General features: G+C 44.9%; 1 protein-coding gene across 1 annotated transcript in view; it reads right to left on the reverse strand.

The window, feature by feature from the left end:
* RNF43 (ring finger protein 43) overlaps positions 1–17,756 on the reverse strand; it is a 57,276-nt gene extending 39,520 nt beyond the window's left edge. The window contains exon 1 of the mRNA XM_053995705.1: positions 17,406–17,756. Coding sequence (XP_053851680.1) covers positions 17,406–17,642 — 237 coding nt within the window. The 5' untranslated portion in view covers positions 17,643–17,756. The remainder of the gene's footprint in view (positions 1–17,405) is intronic.
* Between the last annotated feature and the right edge of the window lie 232 nt (positions 17,757–17,988).

The following is a 17,988-nucleotide window of genomic DNA, read 5'->3' on the forward strand; positions in this document are numbered from 1 at the left end:
AGGTTCAACACTATCTAATATAATGGAATCACAGAATCCCAGAATGGTTTGGATTGGAGGGACCTTAAAGCTCATCCAGTTCCAACCCCCTGCCATGGGCAGGGACACCTTCCACTGTCCCAGGCTGCTCCAAGCCCTGTCCAACCTGGCCTTGGACACTTCCAGGGATCCAGGGGCAGCCACAGCTTCTCTGGACACTCTGTGCCAGGGCCTCAGCACCATCAGGGAACAATTCCTTCCCCATACCCATCCAGCCCCACCCTCTGGCACTGGGCAGCCGTTCCCCCTTATCCTGTCACTCCAGTCCTTTGTAAATAGTCCCTCTCCATCGTTCTTCAGCTCCCTTCAGGTGCTGGAAGGCCACAATTAGGTCACACTGGAGCCTTCTCCTCTTGGCTGAAATATCCCAATTGATTACTGTTGGTCTATTATTGCTGGAAAAAAAAAAGGCAGCAGAGTTGATACAGAATTAAACTCTTGGCTCGAGTTTTCATACTTCCTTTAAACCTGGCTCCAGGCTTTGATGTCAAGTAACTAAGCTGATCAGGCAGTTTAGCAAGGCTGGGTTTGTTGTGGAGGATGCTCTCTGAGAGAGGCAGCGCGGTCACTCTCCTGCTGCCCTTGGACTGGCTCAGCTCAGCCTCACTCACCTCCCTCTGCAGCACGCCTGTGAGGCCCCTGGATCCCTCAGGGTGTGAAGATGAACACAACAATCTGTGTCTGCTTGGCTCCAGGCAGGATCACACCGATACAAACACTGACCCAGCACTGTCCCAGTAAGACCAAAACAATAGTGCCAGGCAAGAAGGAGAAAAAGCATTATCAACTTGACTTTTGTTCAGTTATCTAAATTTACAACCTTGATTTCTCATTTGAGCCTGAACTTCCAGTCAATCACAGGTAAAAGTACGTTGCATTCCCATGTTCCTGCAAGGTAGCTATCCCCCCTCTTCCTGAGGAGACTGCATCAGTTATCCAGGATTTTTATCAAGCAAGATCACAAACGTGAGCTCTGAGGATGCAGAATAGACCTGAACACTTGGTCAGCTCCTTGTAAGAGAACAGATCACATCTGGCTTCAAGAGACAGAGTTGTTTCCTTATTTCTTTGATGTAGAACCTCAACCATTGTGTTCTTGTTACAAATCGCTTTATGGTTTGAATCTTACATATACTCAAACTCATGTATTTTTCTTTATTGCTTTGCAGCACATGCAAACAGTGGCAAACACTGAGTTGATAACAACTGGAAGGAATTTTTGGGGGGCTAAATGATTTCAGTGAAAGGACTTTGAAAACCTGAAAGAAGCTCAATTCCCACCTCGTGGCTGATGATGTCAAATTTCCAAGCATCTGGTCAGCAGCTCTGTTTACAAGGGTTGTGTCTTTGGGGAGGAAGTTGAAAGAAATAAGTGCTTTTTTTTGTTCCATTTGCTGCTCTGAGGAGCTTTTAATGAATTACCTGAGATGATAATATGATTAAGTGAGGGCTCTATGCACTGGGGTACATGGGCTGTGCACAGAGGTCTTGATACTTGAACAGAAGAGCACAGGAAATGGGTCACTAGAGAAGGCAATTACTGAAATGAAGGGAAAATACGGAGAGATGCTTATCTTGTTAAAACATGGTTGGAAACAAAGCAAAACAAACCAATGAAGCTCAGAGAAACCCCAAAGATATCAGCTTACAGGTACAGTCTGAGTGGAAATGGCAGATACATTTTCCCTGTAAACGTATCTGAAAGACAGTTCAATTCTTGAAGTTACTCTGAACTCCAACAAAACACAACTAAATATCCAAATTTAAGGATGAAAAAAAAAAATACTTTGAAACTTTGAGCTCTCCCCCTCCACCAGTGCTCACTGGGTGATCACTGAACTGGGCTTTGTGTAAGAGAAAAAATTCTACAGAAACATTTGATAAACAGGATATTTCAGTTCATTTTTTACCCCAAGATGTTGCATTTCTCAACTGGAGAGAGAGAAGGAAGTTTGGTAGAGATTTGCTTAATGAATAATTCAGCTACACGTTACAGTCAGGCTTCAAACATTTCTGTGGGCAAGACTCTACACACTGAAATTTCCACAGGTGAAGAATAAATTAGAAATGCACTTGAGATAGTCATACATTGTTCTGTCCTCTTTACCCTGCTCTAATCAATTAAGTTTAATCATTTAATAACTACCTATTTAACCGGAAAAGTCAATCAAATGGAGGAACTTAGATTAGCTCTTTGTGGCAATCTCACTGCAGATAACAAACACCAAGTCCTGGACCATCATAAATAATGTCAAAAACAAGGCTTGCCACCAACTCTGATGTCTTTCCACGTGAGAAATGCACATTTTAGTGTGATCAGACACAGTCTCAGACACCAATATAATCCAAGAACAAAGAGCTCAAAATACAGAGGATGAGGGACTTGCACTCATGAAAGCACCAACTCTAAAAACAACCAAAGGTCAATGAAAGGACAATATCATGATGAAATAACAAATTAACATAGGCTGCCAGACTGATATCATGGTCAAAAGGTCAGATGTGAACCTCTGGGTACAATTCAGATGGAGAAGATCGAAGATCACAGGAATTGCCAGACCGGATTAAAGGAAATCCGTAACAAACACCCAAAATGTGGACTGGTTTGCATGACCACAAGGCAGCCAAACCATCATTGACCTCTTCAGGCAATGTGACCTCTCCACCAGGACACAGACAAGCTACAATTCAATACAAAATCATCCTTCAAATCTGTGCTAATATACATGCATCCAAAAAAAAAAAAAAAAAAATCCTCAAAGGTCTTAAAATTCAGCAGCTTTCACCTGGGTCCCACAGGATTTTTCAGGGAAGCAAAGGAATATTCCCAACACACCCACAGTTCTCCAGCCAATTTCTTTAAGCCCATGTTCACACAGATGCTTAGCTGGAGTTTTGAAGGTATTAAAAATCTCTTGAAATTCTCAACATGGTCAACAGAATTACACAAACACAAGGAAGTTTGTCTTCATGGACACATCAGCCTTACTCCCTGCATTCATCTTGTCTGCTTAAAGCACTGTGGCCACCCAAAACCACCACCAGTTTCATTCCACCTTTTTTCCCCCTCACTTCAGAAGTCATGGCACAAGGGTCCCAGTCCTGCCATGAAGAAGGAAAATGTTCCCAGCATTAAGCAGCATTCTTTGGGATGCAGACTTCTATGTGTATGTGTTCAGAATGGGAAGCAGGGACAGTCTCCCCATTGTGGGCTGACAATTCACCCCAAGGACAAGACTCCAGTGGAAGCAGGGAGAGTAGCTCATGTGGATTTGTACATCTCCAAACAACCCAATTACTATCCCTTTCTCTCCTTTTCTCCTCTAAATGACAATCCACATACACATTCAGGAGGCTACTCCATGCACTAATTCTCTCTCCACAGATGGGGCATCTCAAGCACTTTTAGAGTAGTCTGCAAGCCACAGTCTGCCTAATTGGGTAGCATTCCTGAAAGCATCAGCAATGGTACAGAGTTTCATGGAACTCCACAGCCATGCAGACATCACGAATGGAGCCATCCTCTGGAGAGGCCATTGAACAACTTGACCTTTGATGGAATTTACTGATGGCTGGAGGCACAACACTTGGTCAGTACCACAACATCTCCTGATACAGTATGTTATGCAGTTATCAGTATCACTGTACCTCTTTATCTCCCAGCTCATGATACAAATGGACAGGGCCTCCCGCGGGGTTTGGTCCTGGGCAGACAGAAGATGTTCTGCTTGATGTCTGAGGAAACAAAGATCTCTGTCTGTGAACGTCTGGGGGTCACGGGGGGGAAAAAGGGCTATTTTCTGGCTCCAGCAAAACTTAGGTATGACCTCAGGAAAACATGTAAGAAACCTTATCTGGGAAGGGGAACCAAAGATCCTGGATGTCAAAAATTTAGCAGAGGGTCCTTCTCACCCTCTGGCAGAACGCTGTGCTGCCAGGGAAGTCATATTTAGGAACGTGGTTAGAATAAGAAACAAGCTGCCATGGCCCTGTGGTGTCTGGATGGTGAGATTCTGCTTAAGATCTCATGCTGTGGTAGAAGTCAGCACTCTTTTACCAAAGCTTCCTACAGAATTTAGGACCATGGAGTTAAAATTGAAAATCCCTCAGATGGACAGAAATAGTTGCCCAGGTGTCAGCTGTACATCACAGCTCACCAGGCCCAGTGAACCACAGGACCACCAGGACCACTGAAACACAGTAGGGATGAGAGGTCAAGGAAAGAGAAGCTGCTTCTAATAACCAACAAAATCTGGAGGGGAGAGTTCAGAAGAGGGACTGGAGCAAATGTCTTGTCTTCTGTTCAAGTCAGGCTGGGAGAACAGGCAAGATGCTCCAGTCCCTCTGGCTTTAACTTTCCCTTCGCCTGTCCCAGCCAGACCAAAGCCTGCAGAATCATCATCTTGCCTTATCTTGAACTCGGCTTTTGGGGAAGAAGGATTAGACAGATGTCAATTAATCCTTCAGGCTGCAAAATCAAGAACGTGATACCGGGATTCCAAGGAACAGGCTGGCCTGTAGGCAACAGGGCCAGGACTTGCTGGCGCCTGAAGAAATGGATTTTGCAAATCCCCTTGTTTCTGCAAGTTGCCCTTTGGGACATTATCCCACAATTCCCACGTGTGGCCTGTCAGTTAAACCATCTTTCTGCCCCTGGAACAGCCAAAATTCCCAGTGCTGGGCAGCATCAAGCACGCTGCATTCCCTGGCTCCATGGCTTGAGAAATAAACTACAGGACCTCAAAATACTTCCTTTGACACTAGCTGAACAAGAAGACCTAAAAATGCAAATCATAGAAACACAGAAGTGTTTAGGTTGGGAAAGCCCTCTGGGATCATCTAGTGCAACCATTCCCCCAGCACTGCCAAGGCCACCACTGCCCCATGTCCCCAAGTGTCACATCTGCAGGGCTGTTAAACCCCTCCAGGGGTGGGGACACTGCCACTGCCCTGAGCAGCCTCTGCCAGTGCCTGACCAACGTTTCAATGAATTAATTTGCCCCAAAGTCAAATTTAAAATGGTATGGCTGGCAAGGGCTTGAAGCTTATTTTTGACCTCCCAGTCGAGGTAAGAATTTATGTCCCAGAAGTAGTTATCTGATTTATCTGATATCTCTGAATAAAATATATCTTTCTAAAATGCACAAAGTATTTATGGCCATTCAGGGCAAATTTAGGGGCTTCATTAAATTAGCAGTGTAGAGTAATTCAGCTGATGGCCATAGGGTTACGGCTGGGGTTTTTTTCCCAGTAGTATGATGTCTCAGTCCTATTTGTTTCAAGATAAATGTTTATGGTTGCAACTGATGATTTTAAAGACCTTTTCCAACTTAAATGATTCTGTGATTCCACATCAACTGGTTTTCTTGGTGATGAAGTACCTGCTGTTTGCAGGTTACCTTAATTCATTCCCTAGGCAAGGAAAGAGGAGTATGCCAACAGACCTTCAAAAAATATATATTCTCTAATAAGTAGAGAAACTCTTATTTCAAATGCAGGAATATCTGACTGTTACTGAGATACAGCTCTTAGAAAGAGAAGATAACTGCTGAGAGCATGTGCTGTACCCAAACTCTCTGGAAGATATCAAAGATCCAGGTTCTGCTGCTTGAGATACACACACAGAGTTATTATCCCATCAGTGAAACATACTGAGGGAATCATGAATGATGAGGGTGACAAAGAATAAAAATTCTATGTTCAGTAAAGCTGGATAGGACTTGGAGCAAACTGGTCTAGTGGAAGCTGTCTCTGTCCATGGCAGGGGGGTGGAACAAGATATTTAAGGTCCCTTTTGACCCAGAGTATTCCAAGATTCCATGATATGAAGACCAAAGTGCCAAGGGCTACAAACGCGGATTAACAGCACCATGAAACTGAAAGCCATGCTGTGAGATTTTCAATAGTTGAACCTAAGGAACCTTGTAATGCTTTCTATGTGAACAGAAAGCTGAGCTTCATCTCAGTGATGGAGAATGAAGGAGGTACTTAGGCAGTTTTTCCTCCCAGACTTGCCCAAAAGAGCAGAGGGGGGGCTGGAAGGGCTGGTGCTGAGGGCAGTGGGGCTTGGGCTGGAAGGTTTCTGCGGGAGAGGAGAATGCAAGGGTGGATTTGGACCAAAGGTCCATGCAGCCCAGCATCTTTGCCTTGATAGTTGCCAACAGTGGATTTCTGAAGGAGAAGTAAGAACGGGACAAGCTTGTTGGGCTTCTGTCCCAGGCATTCTCCAGGCCTCCACCATTTTATAGACTCCCAGAGGCAAAGCTGGGACCTGTTATTTCATAGCCATGGATGGAGCCTTCTCCCATTCATTAGTTCCAGTGGGTTTTGAACCTATGTAAACTTTCAGCATCCACAGCAGTTCCTGCAGCAAGGGATTGTACATGTTAATTGTACAGTGAGTGAAGAGCTCTTCCCTTTGAACCTGGCTCTTTGTAGCCTCATGTGATGCCCCATTATTTTAATATGAAGGGAAACTAACAGTCAATCCCTATTCATGACTCTGTGGATCTTCTCTGGGTCACCCTTCGGCTGCCTCTTTTCCAGCCAGAAGAGAGTTAGTCCAGTTTGTTTGTCTTTGGATAAAACACGTCTTACACTTTCTTTTATCCTTATGTTTTTCTCCAAACATCTTCCAACACAGTTACTGCTTTTTTAGAGCTGTGGAGTACAGAACTTCACACAGGATTCAACATCCGGATGTACCTTGGATTTCCACAGGAGATCAGAGAGATTCTCTGGCTTATTCTCTCATTTTCATTGCTAATGTTCCCTTCATGACAACCACCACATTCCAAGCTGACACTTGCACGCACCAGTCTGTTAAAATCACAAGACACAGTTGTGGCAATGGGCAAATTAGAGCCCATCACCTGAATGTGAAGAAATGACTGATTGTCCCTGTTCTCCTGAAGTATTTGGTCTCATAGGGTCATGTAATGATTCACAGATGAACCTTGTCTTCATCAATTCTAATTAGATCATGTATTGGAAAGCTCTAGAACATTACCAAGCATTCCTGTTTCCATGTGCTCATCAACACTTGGGAGAGCAAAGCTACAGCACACACAGCTGTAGCCACGGGCTCCTTCCAAAGGGAGAGTCTGCCAGTTATTCCTTCCACCTACTTCTTACCTTCCAATAATTATTTATCCAGAAGCCTCCTTCTTAATCCACATCTTAGTTTCCCTGGAAGTCTTTGCATTTGGAAAATTCAGCCTGCCCAACTGATGCCACTGTTGACTCCTTCACATCCACTCGTAGCACTCTGTGTTATAATTTCCATCAACGTATCATTTTACAACACACTGCTCCAGGCTTTTATGGATGAACTGGAGCTCAGAGAAAAACTGGAATCCCATCAGCCACCTTCCAGGGATTTTAAACAAGAGTTCATAGACAAGTTAATAGTTCAATGATTTCATCCTCCCCAGTCCTTGGGTGAATACCACCTGATCCCAGCGACTGATAGTGGTAATTCTGTCTATCTCCATCACCATCTCATCTCCAGACATTTCAGCCTGAGACAGATGAAAGCACAAGGAGAATTGCATTCATTTTTCTGCTGGGAGTTTAGCTGCCCTAAGCACAGCTTTTAGACTTTAATTTTTTATAGGTCCTACCAATTGTCAGGTGAGTGTTTGGCTCATGACTGAAGAGAATCTAGCATTAGCATTTTCAAGTTATTTCTCCTCTCTTCACTGTCTTCATGTCTTTTTAGGTTGCTCCTCTTTTTTCTAATTTTACCAGATTTCTTCCTTTTCCAGGATGCTTTTATATACTTTCTTACTCTTATGTTTAGGTATGTTAGGGCTTTTTTCATTTTTCAAGTATTGCTTGAGAGGTACATTTTATCTTAATTCTTACTGTGGTGCCCTCAAACACTTTGATGCAAAGGATGTAACTCCTGGTTGCCCTCTCAGACTCTTTTGAATGACCTTACTTGATTTCATGTCACTCTTTTCTAAATTAAAACACAACAGTGGATGATTTTTGGCCCCTTAACATCTCAGCAGGAATAAAGTACATGATTGTCACTGTCCCAGAATGGCTTTTCAGAAGCAGGAGTTTGAATGAGGGTGTGGAAAAGGCCAAAGCCAGCATGGCATTCCCCAGTCTGTTCTGCGGAGAAAGCAACCACGAAAGAGGCAGCCAGAGAAGGAGCACAAAGAAAAGAGCTGCCACCAACTCAGGCCACAACCAGGTGCAACTGCCAGAAATGATGAAATGGTGGTTTCTCAACCAAAAACCAACACAAGTTGTTTGATGATCTTTTCTAACTTAAGGGCTGCGTGTTGTACAAGCACGTGGGGTTCGTCCATCACTCAAATCTGACGTGCTTCGCTCATGGAGAAGTTGGGCAAAGTTTACAAACAGCAGCTTTTGGTCCCCTGGAGTAACAGAAGAGACGTCAGAGGTCCTCTTAAGGAGGCAATGGAAAGACCAGATTATCCCTCTGAGGAGAGCAAAGTGTTGGAAGCAAATGCTGACAGGCAACAGCCTAAACCCTCCTGTGAACTGCTACTGAACCAGAACAACACATCCAGAAAAGCAACGAGAGTAACCATTATTCTAAGCAAGATGAAAATTATAGAAGATTAAAAAAATACATTTGAGAGAGCAGATGAGGAAAAAAAATACCTGAGTGGGACTATATGGCCTGAGGCATGTTATGTGAATGAGGCCAGGTGAAACAGAGGGTAACGGGGAAGACAGTGGCATTTCGGTGGCCCCACGGAAATGTTTGGAGAGAGGTCTCCAGCACTGACACTCAGGGACAATGTGCACCCACAGCAAGGCTGCAGGAGTAACATCCAACAGGACACTTAGGGAATAAGGAACAGCGGAGGTACAGCATCACAAGCAGAAGAAGGGGAACTCTTGTCTCTTCAGGATCTTGGGAAGATTCCACTTATTTTAGAATAGAACTATCTTAGTAAATAAAAAGTTATTCAGATCATTTTGCAAGGAACAGGAGACTCAGGACTGGAGCAGTAACACAAACACAAACATTATCTCTCTTACTACTCTAAAAAGTAGTCAAGGCTGGGTTTCTGGAGCTGTATCTCTACAGTGGATGGTTCTGTAAAGAGACCAACTTGCCAAGATTTAATGTCTGATTCAAACTGACACACAGGAAGCTACAGGAATTATCACAATTCACTCTCCTATTTGACTTCCATATCCTTAGAGATATTCCCTATATTTAAACAATCTGAAAGCAACATTTTGGTGCAGGATCCTGCAGAAAATGCAACTAAATGAAAGAACCAGTGTTCTCCACTCACTCCCTAGAACTTGTCTCTTCTGCTCTGCCACGTGGTCATCACCCTTTCTAGACACTGTGCCTGCCCTGCTCTGTATTTCAGCTTGTTGGCCTTTGTAAGGAGAACTGTTTCACATCTCTAACAGGATTGGAGTGCTGTTCATCTTTTACATCTGGATCAACTCGATCCGAGGGTCATTCTCCCTGAGTTTCTGCAATGGACATGTCCCTCCTACAGTTCTGCACCAACAGTGCTGCCCAACACACACCTCATGGAAACAAAGATGCTGAGAAGCTTTGGAAGTAGGAAGTTGAAATCTATCCTTTCATGTTATTTTGAACTAGAATTCACATACCTTTTACCAAAACAAAGCAAATTTAATCCCCAAACTGCTTTACTTACATTCAGAAGTAACATGTCATAACCAAACTCCATCAAAAGCTTTTGATTTGTTTCACAGAGTTTATGGCCAGAGGAATTTATTCAGCTCCCCAGTCAGAACTGCTGTGTTTGACAATCCAGTACATCTTTGCCATTACCCTGATGCTGAACACAGTAATAAGCATTAGATTAACCCATTTGATCACTGGAGACCAAATTACCGAGATGGAGAACAAAAGAGAGATCAAAGGGCCACTAATGCCCTTAACAAGACCCTTCAGGGATGGGGAAGTGACGAGGTGAGAATACATCCGTTGATTTAGGCAGATGATTCAGATCTCAACATGCACGGGAAGAGGATACACACCCACAATTTTAGATAATTTGAATGGGGTGGCTGCAGGGGGGAAGAGAGTCTTCACAGAAATCTGGCAACACAGGAGTAACCCATACAACCTAAGCACATTCAAACCAATCTTCTCTCTACTACCTTTGAACACTGACCTACATGTTTAAGTGCCTTGTTCTGAAGTAAGGCCAATCCTTGATGCTCCTAGAAACAAGTTGAAAAGGTCCCAAGACAACTCTTGTCCAACTCCAGCCTGAGCCATGCTGGCAGCAGGCCCAAAGCTCCGAAGCATGAGATGTGATTACAATTCCTTAATGCAGCCTGAAAGTGTTGTGGGCAAATGAAAGGCTGTGCAGCGCTTCCTGTTCTTTACAGCCAGGGAAATAAGGGGAAAAAGTAAACAGATATTAAAACTAAGTCATAAATCACAGAACTCAAAGACAGAAGAGACCACCATTACCATCCACACCACTTCTGTCTACTTTACACCTGTCCTGCTGCAGCCAAGTGCGAGACCTTGAATGGAGGAAAGACCAAAAGGGTAATAAAATATGAATGTGCATTACTGAAGTGTGATATATTGCCTTGTACTGAGATTCATTTTATACTTCTGCTTTGTTTATAACCAAAAATTTCACTTATTTGACCCTTGGCAATCCCTTCAACATAGACTGTCAGTGATACTGAAGATTGTAGACCTGAAGGTCAAACTACACTGCACATTTCCCATTGTACTTACTTATCACATTTTTCAGTTTAGGTTAAAACTTGCTTGTTTTCATACTATGACTTTTGGGCAAAGTCCACAGAAAGCTTTTAGGCAAGGTTATGAACATTTTAGGCTTTTAGGCATGTTTTTGGCATGTTTCACTGCATGGAAAACCACTGAGATATATTAAATAAAAATGCATGTCAATTTTTGTCCAAAATCCAGTCTGATACAACAGAGCCCTCTTTGATCACACGGAGTTGGTGTTGTATTACTTTGACAATTCTGAAAGTTTTCGTTTAAAAATAATAAATTCACATGCAGTTCAGAACAGCCTTCCTCAATAAGAAATGCCCACCAAAGCTTTCACTTGATGGAGGCACAGAAAAAAAAAAAATTCTCTAATGGTTCAGAACCATTCTATCACAAATTCAGCCTGGCTGCAGCCTGCAAGCATCACAGGCCTCTGTTTCCCTTTTCCTGTAATCTCACCCCTCTGCCAGCTTATCTTTGGGAAATGTCCACTTGTTCCCTGGATGTATTCCAGAGCCTGTGCATGGCCAGACGTCCTCTATTGACTGTCACTCACTCCAGCCCTGTGGGTTCAGTCTCCTGACCACAGATCACTGCTCCAGCCGTGAGTCTCCAGAACTGTCACCTTTTTAGTACTGAAGATCTTCAGTTCAAGATGGATCTGTGCCCACCATCATAAATAATTCAACTGCAACTGCAACTAGCACCAGATGGTGCACTGGGAAGCTGGGAGGTTTAGGCTTAATGTCCTTTAAACTCCTTAAGCATGGAACAGTTGCCTGTCACATGTTTTCTGGGTGAGGAAAGGAGAAGACACACCATGGAAAGCTCCAGCTCAGCCTCTGTATACACTCAAGAGAGGGCTGGAGGTTCAGAAACAGCCTCTGAGATCAACTTCTTCTAGCAGCCAACTCTGAGATTCCCACTCTGCATCTGGATTTTAATGGCTCACCTTCCAGTTACACTTAAATCCTGCACCAATACTGAACTAATTCACACTGTGGGTTACACTGGACACTACCAACACTGCGCTCATACTCTATGTCCAATTTCTGAGAGATCTGTTTGGGCCAAATTGTTTCTTCAACACTACCAACGTCCCTGTGTTGGGTGACTACAGCCTTTTTGAGTCACTGCTTTGTGTGTTCCCCAACATCGCTTCTACTTTCATTGACTCACAGGGTAGTTTGGGTTGGGAGGGACTTTGATGCTCAGCTCGTTCCACCCCCTGCCATCTGCAGCGACACCTTCCACCGTCCCAGGCTGCTCCAAGCCCCGTCCAACCTGGCCTTGGGCACTGCCAGGGATTCAGGGCAGCCACAGCTTCTCTGGACGACCTGTGCCAGGGCCTCCCCACCCTCACAGGGAAGAACTTTCTCCTAATATCTAATCTAAATCTACTGTCTTTTGGATTGAATCCATTCCCCCTTGTCCTGTCACTCCAGGCCCTTGTAAATAGTCTCTCTCCATCTTCCTTGTCAGCTCCTTCAGGTACTGGAAGGCAACAATCAGATAACCCTGGAACTTCTTTTTTCCAGGCTAAACGATTCCAAATGTCTTAGCCTTTCCTGAGCAGTGTCTATGTGCCATGTAAAAAAGTGGGAATTTTTCCTCTGTAGGAGCCATTCGTCTCAGTGTTTCAGTGCAAATTTCCTGTTAATGGTTTGTGTCAGAATAACACTTTTTGGTACTTAGGCACCTATTTTTATTGTGCTGCAGTCAGGCCAAGTGGCTCCATTATTGCTGCTTCTGAAGCAGCTTTTGAACATTACTTAACGCTAAGTCAAGTCTGTGTACACGAGTACGAGCTCTTCCAAGAGACAGAAACTGCTCCTTTGAACTGCCTCGTATTGTGCTATCTGACCAGTTTATTCTCACGTAATTTAAGTCCCCATAATTATTTGGTTCAACTTTCCCACTTCTCTGTCAACGTTATGCACTCAACATCCTTTTGTTGATGCAGGAGCTGGGAGTATAGAAGACACTAAGTTGTTTACTTTGGGATGGGTTGGGAGTGTAAACCTCTGTGAGCACCGAAGGAGGTGATTCCAATTCCAACTGCATGTGCCTTGCACTGGGAACACTCTCCATTGTCCAGGGTGATCCCATGGGGTTCGCTGCAGCAACTCCATGGGATAATTACCACTGCTGTTCTGAACACCACACTCCTCCTCTAACTGGATCTGTGATTGATTTTCTCCTTCTGAATGGTACATGTCAAAGGCGATTCAGGCTCCTCCTCCAGTTCTCACCCAATACATCCTAAATAGATAATTTTGAATGTTTTTGAAATAATTTATTTTTCAGGGAGGAGAGGAGGAAGGAGGATAGTCCTTGGTTTGGGGGTTCAGAGCCTTTAGGGAGCTTTTTCTGTGGGTTTCTTCAACTTTGGTTTTATTTTCTTCAGGTGTTTTCCTGCAGTGCTAAGTTAAAACAATGCACTCCGTGGGTAAGTGAAAGCTGACTTTCTCCTACAATCCCCTCATTATGAAACTGCTGAGTTTGTACAGAAATTGAATAAAGCACTGTGAGACTTGCAATGAAATAATGGATGTTCGGAAAACTAGTTCTACACACTGCCTGCTCAGTGAGACTGTGCCACTGTCGCACACGTGTACTGGAATTTTCTATGTGTCAGCATGTGAAGAGATTGGGACTGCTGGTCACTTTGCCCTCCCTGTAGTAATGTGAGGTTATCCATCTCTTTTTAAATATCATTAATAGGACTCTTCCCAAACTTTTAACACTTTTTCTCAAATACCCTAGAACTAAAGACTGTACCGATCCCTGCCACTTTGCACAGACTAAAGGAATCATCTTTTTCCCTGTGTAGAAGATGAGGGTTATACACACTCAAAGAGATATTAAAGCTCAGTTTTAATAATGCATCCTTGAATCTTGATCATCCTTGAACTGTCCTAAACAAGACTGTAAGTGATGAACTATATCTAAAATAAAAAGGGTTTTTTCCTTCCACAATTAGATTTGCACATGTTGTAATTCAAATTAGAAAAATCTTCTTGCAACTCTCTCCAGTGATTCTCTCCTTCTCTTTCCAAGACATTCCTTATTTTCTTATCTACCTTCAAATCAACATCAACTCGTTCCAGTACCACTTGAGACTGAGTCAAGGGCAAGAAGGAAACTGAGACTTATTCCTCAAAAGTCAGCCAATGGAGCAGCAGAAGTATCAAAAATAGAAACTGAAAAATCTCTATAGCAATCCTGTGAAAGGGAGTTCATCGGCAGCTACAGGAATTGCAATATCAAATCCTGAGCTGCTCCTGGATTATCCATTGTCAGTAAGCTCCAAATATGTTCCTTCCAACTTACTTGTCTAAAAGCTTTGGTTCCTCCATCTGTAGTAAAGGGCCGGGTTTTGACTTCCATGGAATTTTAACAGCAGATCAAGCTCCTACAGTGGCCCAGCAGAGATCATAGAATCCCAGAATGGTTTGGGTTGGAAGGGATCTTAAAACTCAACCAGTCCACCCCCTGCCATGGGCAGGGACATCTTCCACTGTCCCAGGCTGCTCCAAGCCCCATTCTACCTGGCCTTGGGCACTTCCAGGGATCCAGGGGCAACCACAGCTTCTCTGGGCAACTTGTGCCAGGGTCTCACCACCCTCACAGGGGAGGATTCCTTCCCAATTTAAACTTCCAAACCCAAATTTCCAGTTTGGAAACTGCCAGTGAGTTCCCCAGGTGCTTCCCACATCCAGCAAGAGTTAATGCTCAGAGCTCCCTGAACAAGCTGGAGCAGTGCACAAGCCTGGAGATGATTTCTGCAAGAAGTCTGAGGTGTTGGTTTTTTGACCTATAAAGGCTTAAGTGGCTCTGCCTGCTTGAGAAATTCCTCTCCCTTTGCATCACACAGCAGCAGCAGCATTGGAGTGCCAGAGGAACACTGCTGGGGTTACACCGGCAGGGCTGGCGGCTCTCTGGCATCTTCCTGCTTGCCCACTGGACAACAATAGAAATACAGAGATTTCCCACAAAACCACTCACAAGGGCAAAGGCCATGAGGGGGAATTCAACGCTGGGGCTCTTTTATTGTAGGTAAAGAGGATATTGCTAAGGTTGGCTTCTAGGATGTAACACACCACAATCAAAGTCCATTTCTGTAGATGATCCTGGAAAATAGGGCAAGGAGAAACGAAACCAGGAAAACATTCTGGTAGAAGTACCTTTGGTGAGGCTCCATCACTTGCGTGCAGGATTTTCTGTATTAAATTAAGAATGCATTTCTAAAAATATATTGACCAGAGCACTGTGAACATAATTATAAGTCATAATGAAGTGAACCTGACTTGCCTGCAGGGCCAACTCTGTACCACTGATCCCTGGGCAATCCTATTCTACCTCTGAAAGAAGAGAGCATTGCTTTGGAAACAGTTCTGGTCCATCCACGCCTCTCTTCCAAGCTAAGTTCTGCAGTTTGTGTTCTCCTGGACAGGCTGACTGTACCTTACAGAGTCTGACATAACCAAGACTATCCAAAAATGCTGTGAAAACCCCACTTCTTGACTCAATAACTGCAAATGTACCATGTTAGGTCCCTAAACTACATTTGAAGAAGCAATTGTGCAGGTATGCATGCACAGCGTAAGTTTATTTATTAAGCAGGAGTTCCAGTGACATCAAAGTTAAGCACGTGACCTAAAGTTTTTGCAAGATTGGGATGTTGACAACCATGTGCAAAATGAGATGTTCCAATAAAGCCTGGTTCTGGTCTGTTTAATAACCCACTATTTAAAAGCAAACTGGAAAGTACACATCCCACTAATTTCTTACTTCTTTTGCACCTGGAGAGTTACATCCCCATTTCCCGTTTTCTCTTTCCAGAGGTAAGAACCCATTGCAGGATCAGGACCCGAACAATTCTAAACGCCATTTTATAGGCCAAGTTTCAATATTTAACAGCAGAATTAGGAACCACAGCATGAGATCTGCAGGAGAGGTCACACGTACACTTGGCTAAGCCCTTCCAGAGCACAGTGCCTGGCACCGGGCAAACATCCTGCTGCAGGAGGCACAGCCTGACCCCCTGTCTCAGTGCTGCCAGCTAAAACCACGACTTCCTGCACTGGATCCAGTGGGATGTGGAGTGGGAGCTCACCTGAGCACACAGAGTGGCAGAGTCAAGGCCTGAAAACACACCCAGGGCAGGTCAGTGTCTGTTGTGCCCAAACTCAACAGGCTGGATTAGAGTTTCCCCAGCCCTCTCCAATTGGAGTGTGACTTTTAAAGGATGAAATTGCACACTATTCACAGATTTTTATTCCAAACACCTGGTTGCTGCTGCTGTGATGGCACAAAATCCCTACTTGGTATTGCTGCATTTAGTTAGAAACCTCCACACATCTCTCAGGAGAGGTTATCATCCTCCCATTTCCAAAAGGTCCTGCTCTATACTTTGTGCTCGGTTGCAACACCACTGTAGCTTTAGTAAGGAATAAATATTGACTTTCCTGGACATTGCCTCACAACAGAAGAGGACCTTGAGTGCATTTGTCTCAGATATTTTTTTTAGCCTGGTAATATAATTTTATAGCAGAGATTTCATTCTGAGGAGTTCAAAAGGCATGGAAAAGCAGGCTTTATTCATATCACAAATTGTCCATGTTCACTTTTAGACAGGTGACCATGTTCTAAAGCTGGCTCCACTGTCCTTCCCTTCTTAAACGACACAAAATGTATTACTTTCATTTAAATTTCCAGACTACAAACGTAATTAAGATTTCAACATACCCCATTTGGAAAGTCCTGGAAAAGTCCAGGAGAAAATTAAGACAATATTAATGCAGGCTATTTTGTAATTTTTTCTTTTTTCCTCAAGAATAAAGCACACAATTGCCAAGCAGATGAGCCACAGAATGGAGAGAATGCACACCAGGTCTCAGGAATCTGAGCTCCAAACTCAGAGTGTGCAGGAGATGGGTCTGTTCAGTGAATGGCTCAGCTCCGGCTGTGCAGCATGTGCACCTCCTGCCCAGGTGTGGAGATACCTGTGGCCTTAATAGATTACCCTTAATAAAGGTCAGAGAACAGCAGAACATTAACAGAACATCAATTTATCTATAAAAATACCTGGTGGTGACACCACTGGAGCTCCTGTGTAGGTAACATTCACCCTTTAGGTACAGGCAACAACAAGCAGGGCCAGGGATTCTGGTGGGCACAGCCAGGATGGGTTTCAGGACTGAAACAGAACCCCGACCTCGGCAGTGTGCGGAAAACCTCACGAGTTTCAGAGAAAAGAAAAAACTAATCCTGTCTCCTGTCAGATGTTTCACATCCCGACATGTGACTTGACACACTCAGCTTTATAGCATCAATTAAGATACGAAATAATCTCTATGGAATCAGCCGACCACATGCACAGTTCAGCAGTAATCAGGCGCAGCCACAGCTCGGCCCCGAAGGAAGGCTCGGCCCTTTGCACGACGCCGTCCCCTCGGCCCCCGCAACCAAACCCGCGGGGACAGCGCACGGAGCGCGCCACAATCAGCGCCGGGAGCCGGGAGCCGAGGCACCGCTCGGGGAGCCGAGGCAGCCGGGAGGAAAAGGGGACGGGCTGCGGCGGGGGCGAGGCCGCCGGAGCGCGGCGAGGCACCGCTGCTCTTACCTGGAGCAGTTTCCCTTCGGCTGGAGTCACCTCGGCGACGTTGGCGAACTCCCCTTCCAGGATGATGGGCTCCACTTTGAGCGGGATGACCCTGATGATGGCTTTCTGCGCCGCCGCCCGTTCCGACTCCACGGCCGCCGCAAGCGCCAGCCCGGTGTGGCCCAGTCCTGCCTGCAGGGTCGCCATGAGCAGCCAAGGCCAGAGGACAGCCAGCTGCACCTGGGGGCCAGCACTCATGCTACCAGCAGCGGGCTCCGGCCGTTCATACCGCTCGGCAACGCGTCCTCAGCGCGGCGGGCCCGGCCGGCGGCTCCGCTCCCGGGGCTCCGAGCCGGCTGCGGACAGAGCCAGGGGCCGCAGAGCGGGGCTCGGTCACCGCCAGCGCGGCTCCCCGGCGACGCCGGCTCTCGCCATCGCCGCTCCTCTTGCCCCGTGCCACGTGCTCACAGGCCGCCGGGAGCTCAGAGGCATATTTTAAACAAACAAACTAAAAAAAAAAAAAAATCCTAAATTGTGAGTCTCTCCTCCGGCAGATAACTCCAGAAGGATCAGCGAAACAGGTTGCAAGCAAGAAGTCAGTTTG

The sequence above is a fragment of the Vidua macroura genome, chromosome 20 (assembly GCF_024509145.1).
Source record: "Vidua macroura isolate BioBank_ID:100142 chromosome 20, ASM2450914v1, whole genome shotgun sequence".
Lineage (NCBI taxonomy): Eukaryota > Metazoa > Chordata > Aves > Passeriformes > Viduidae > Vidua > Vidua macroura.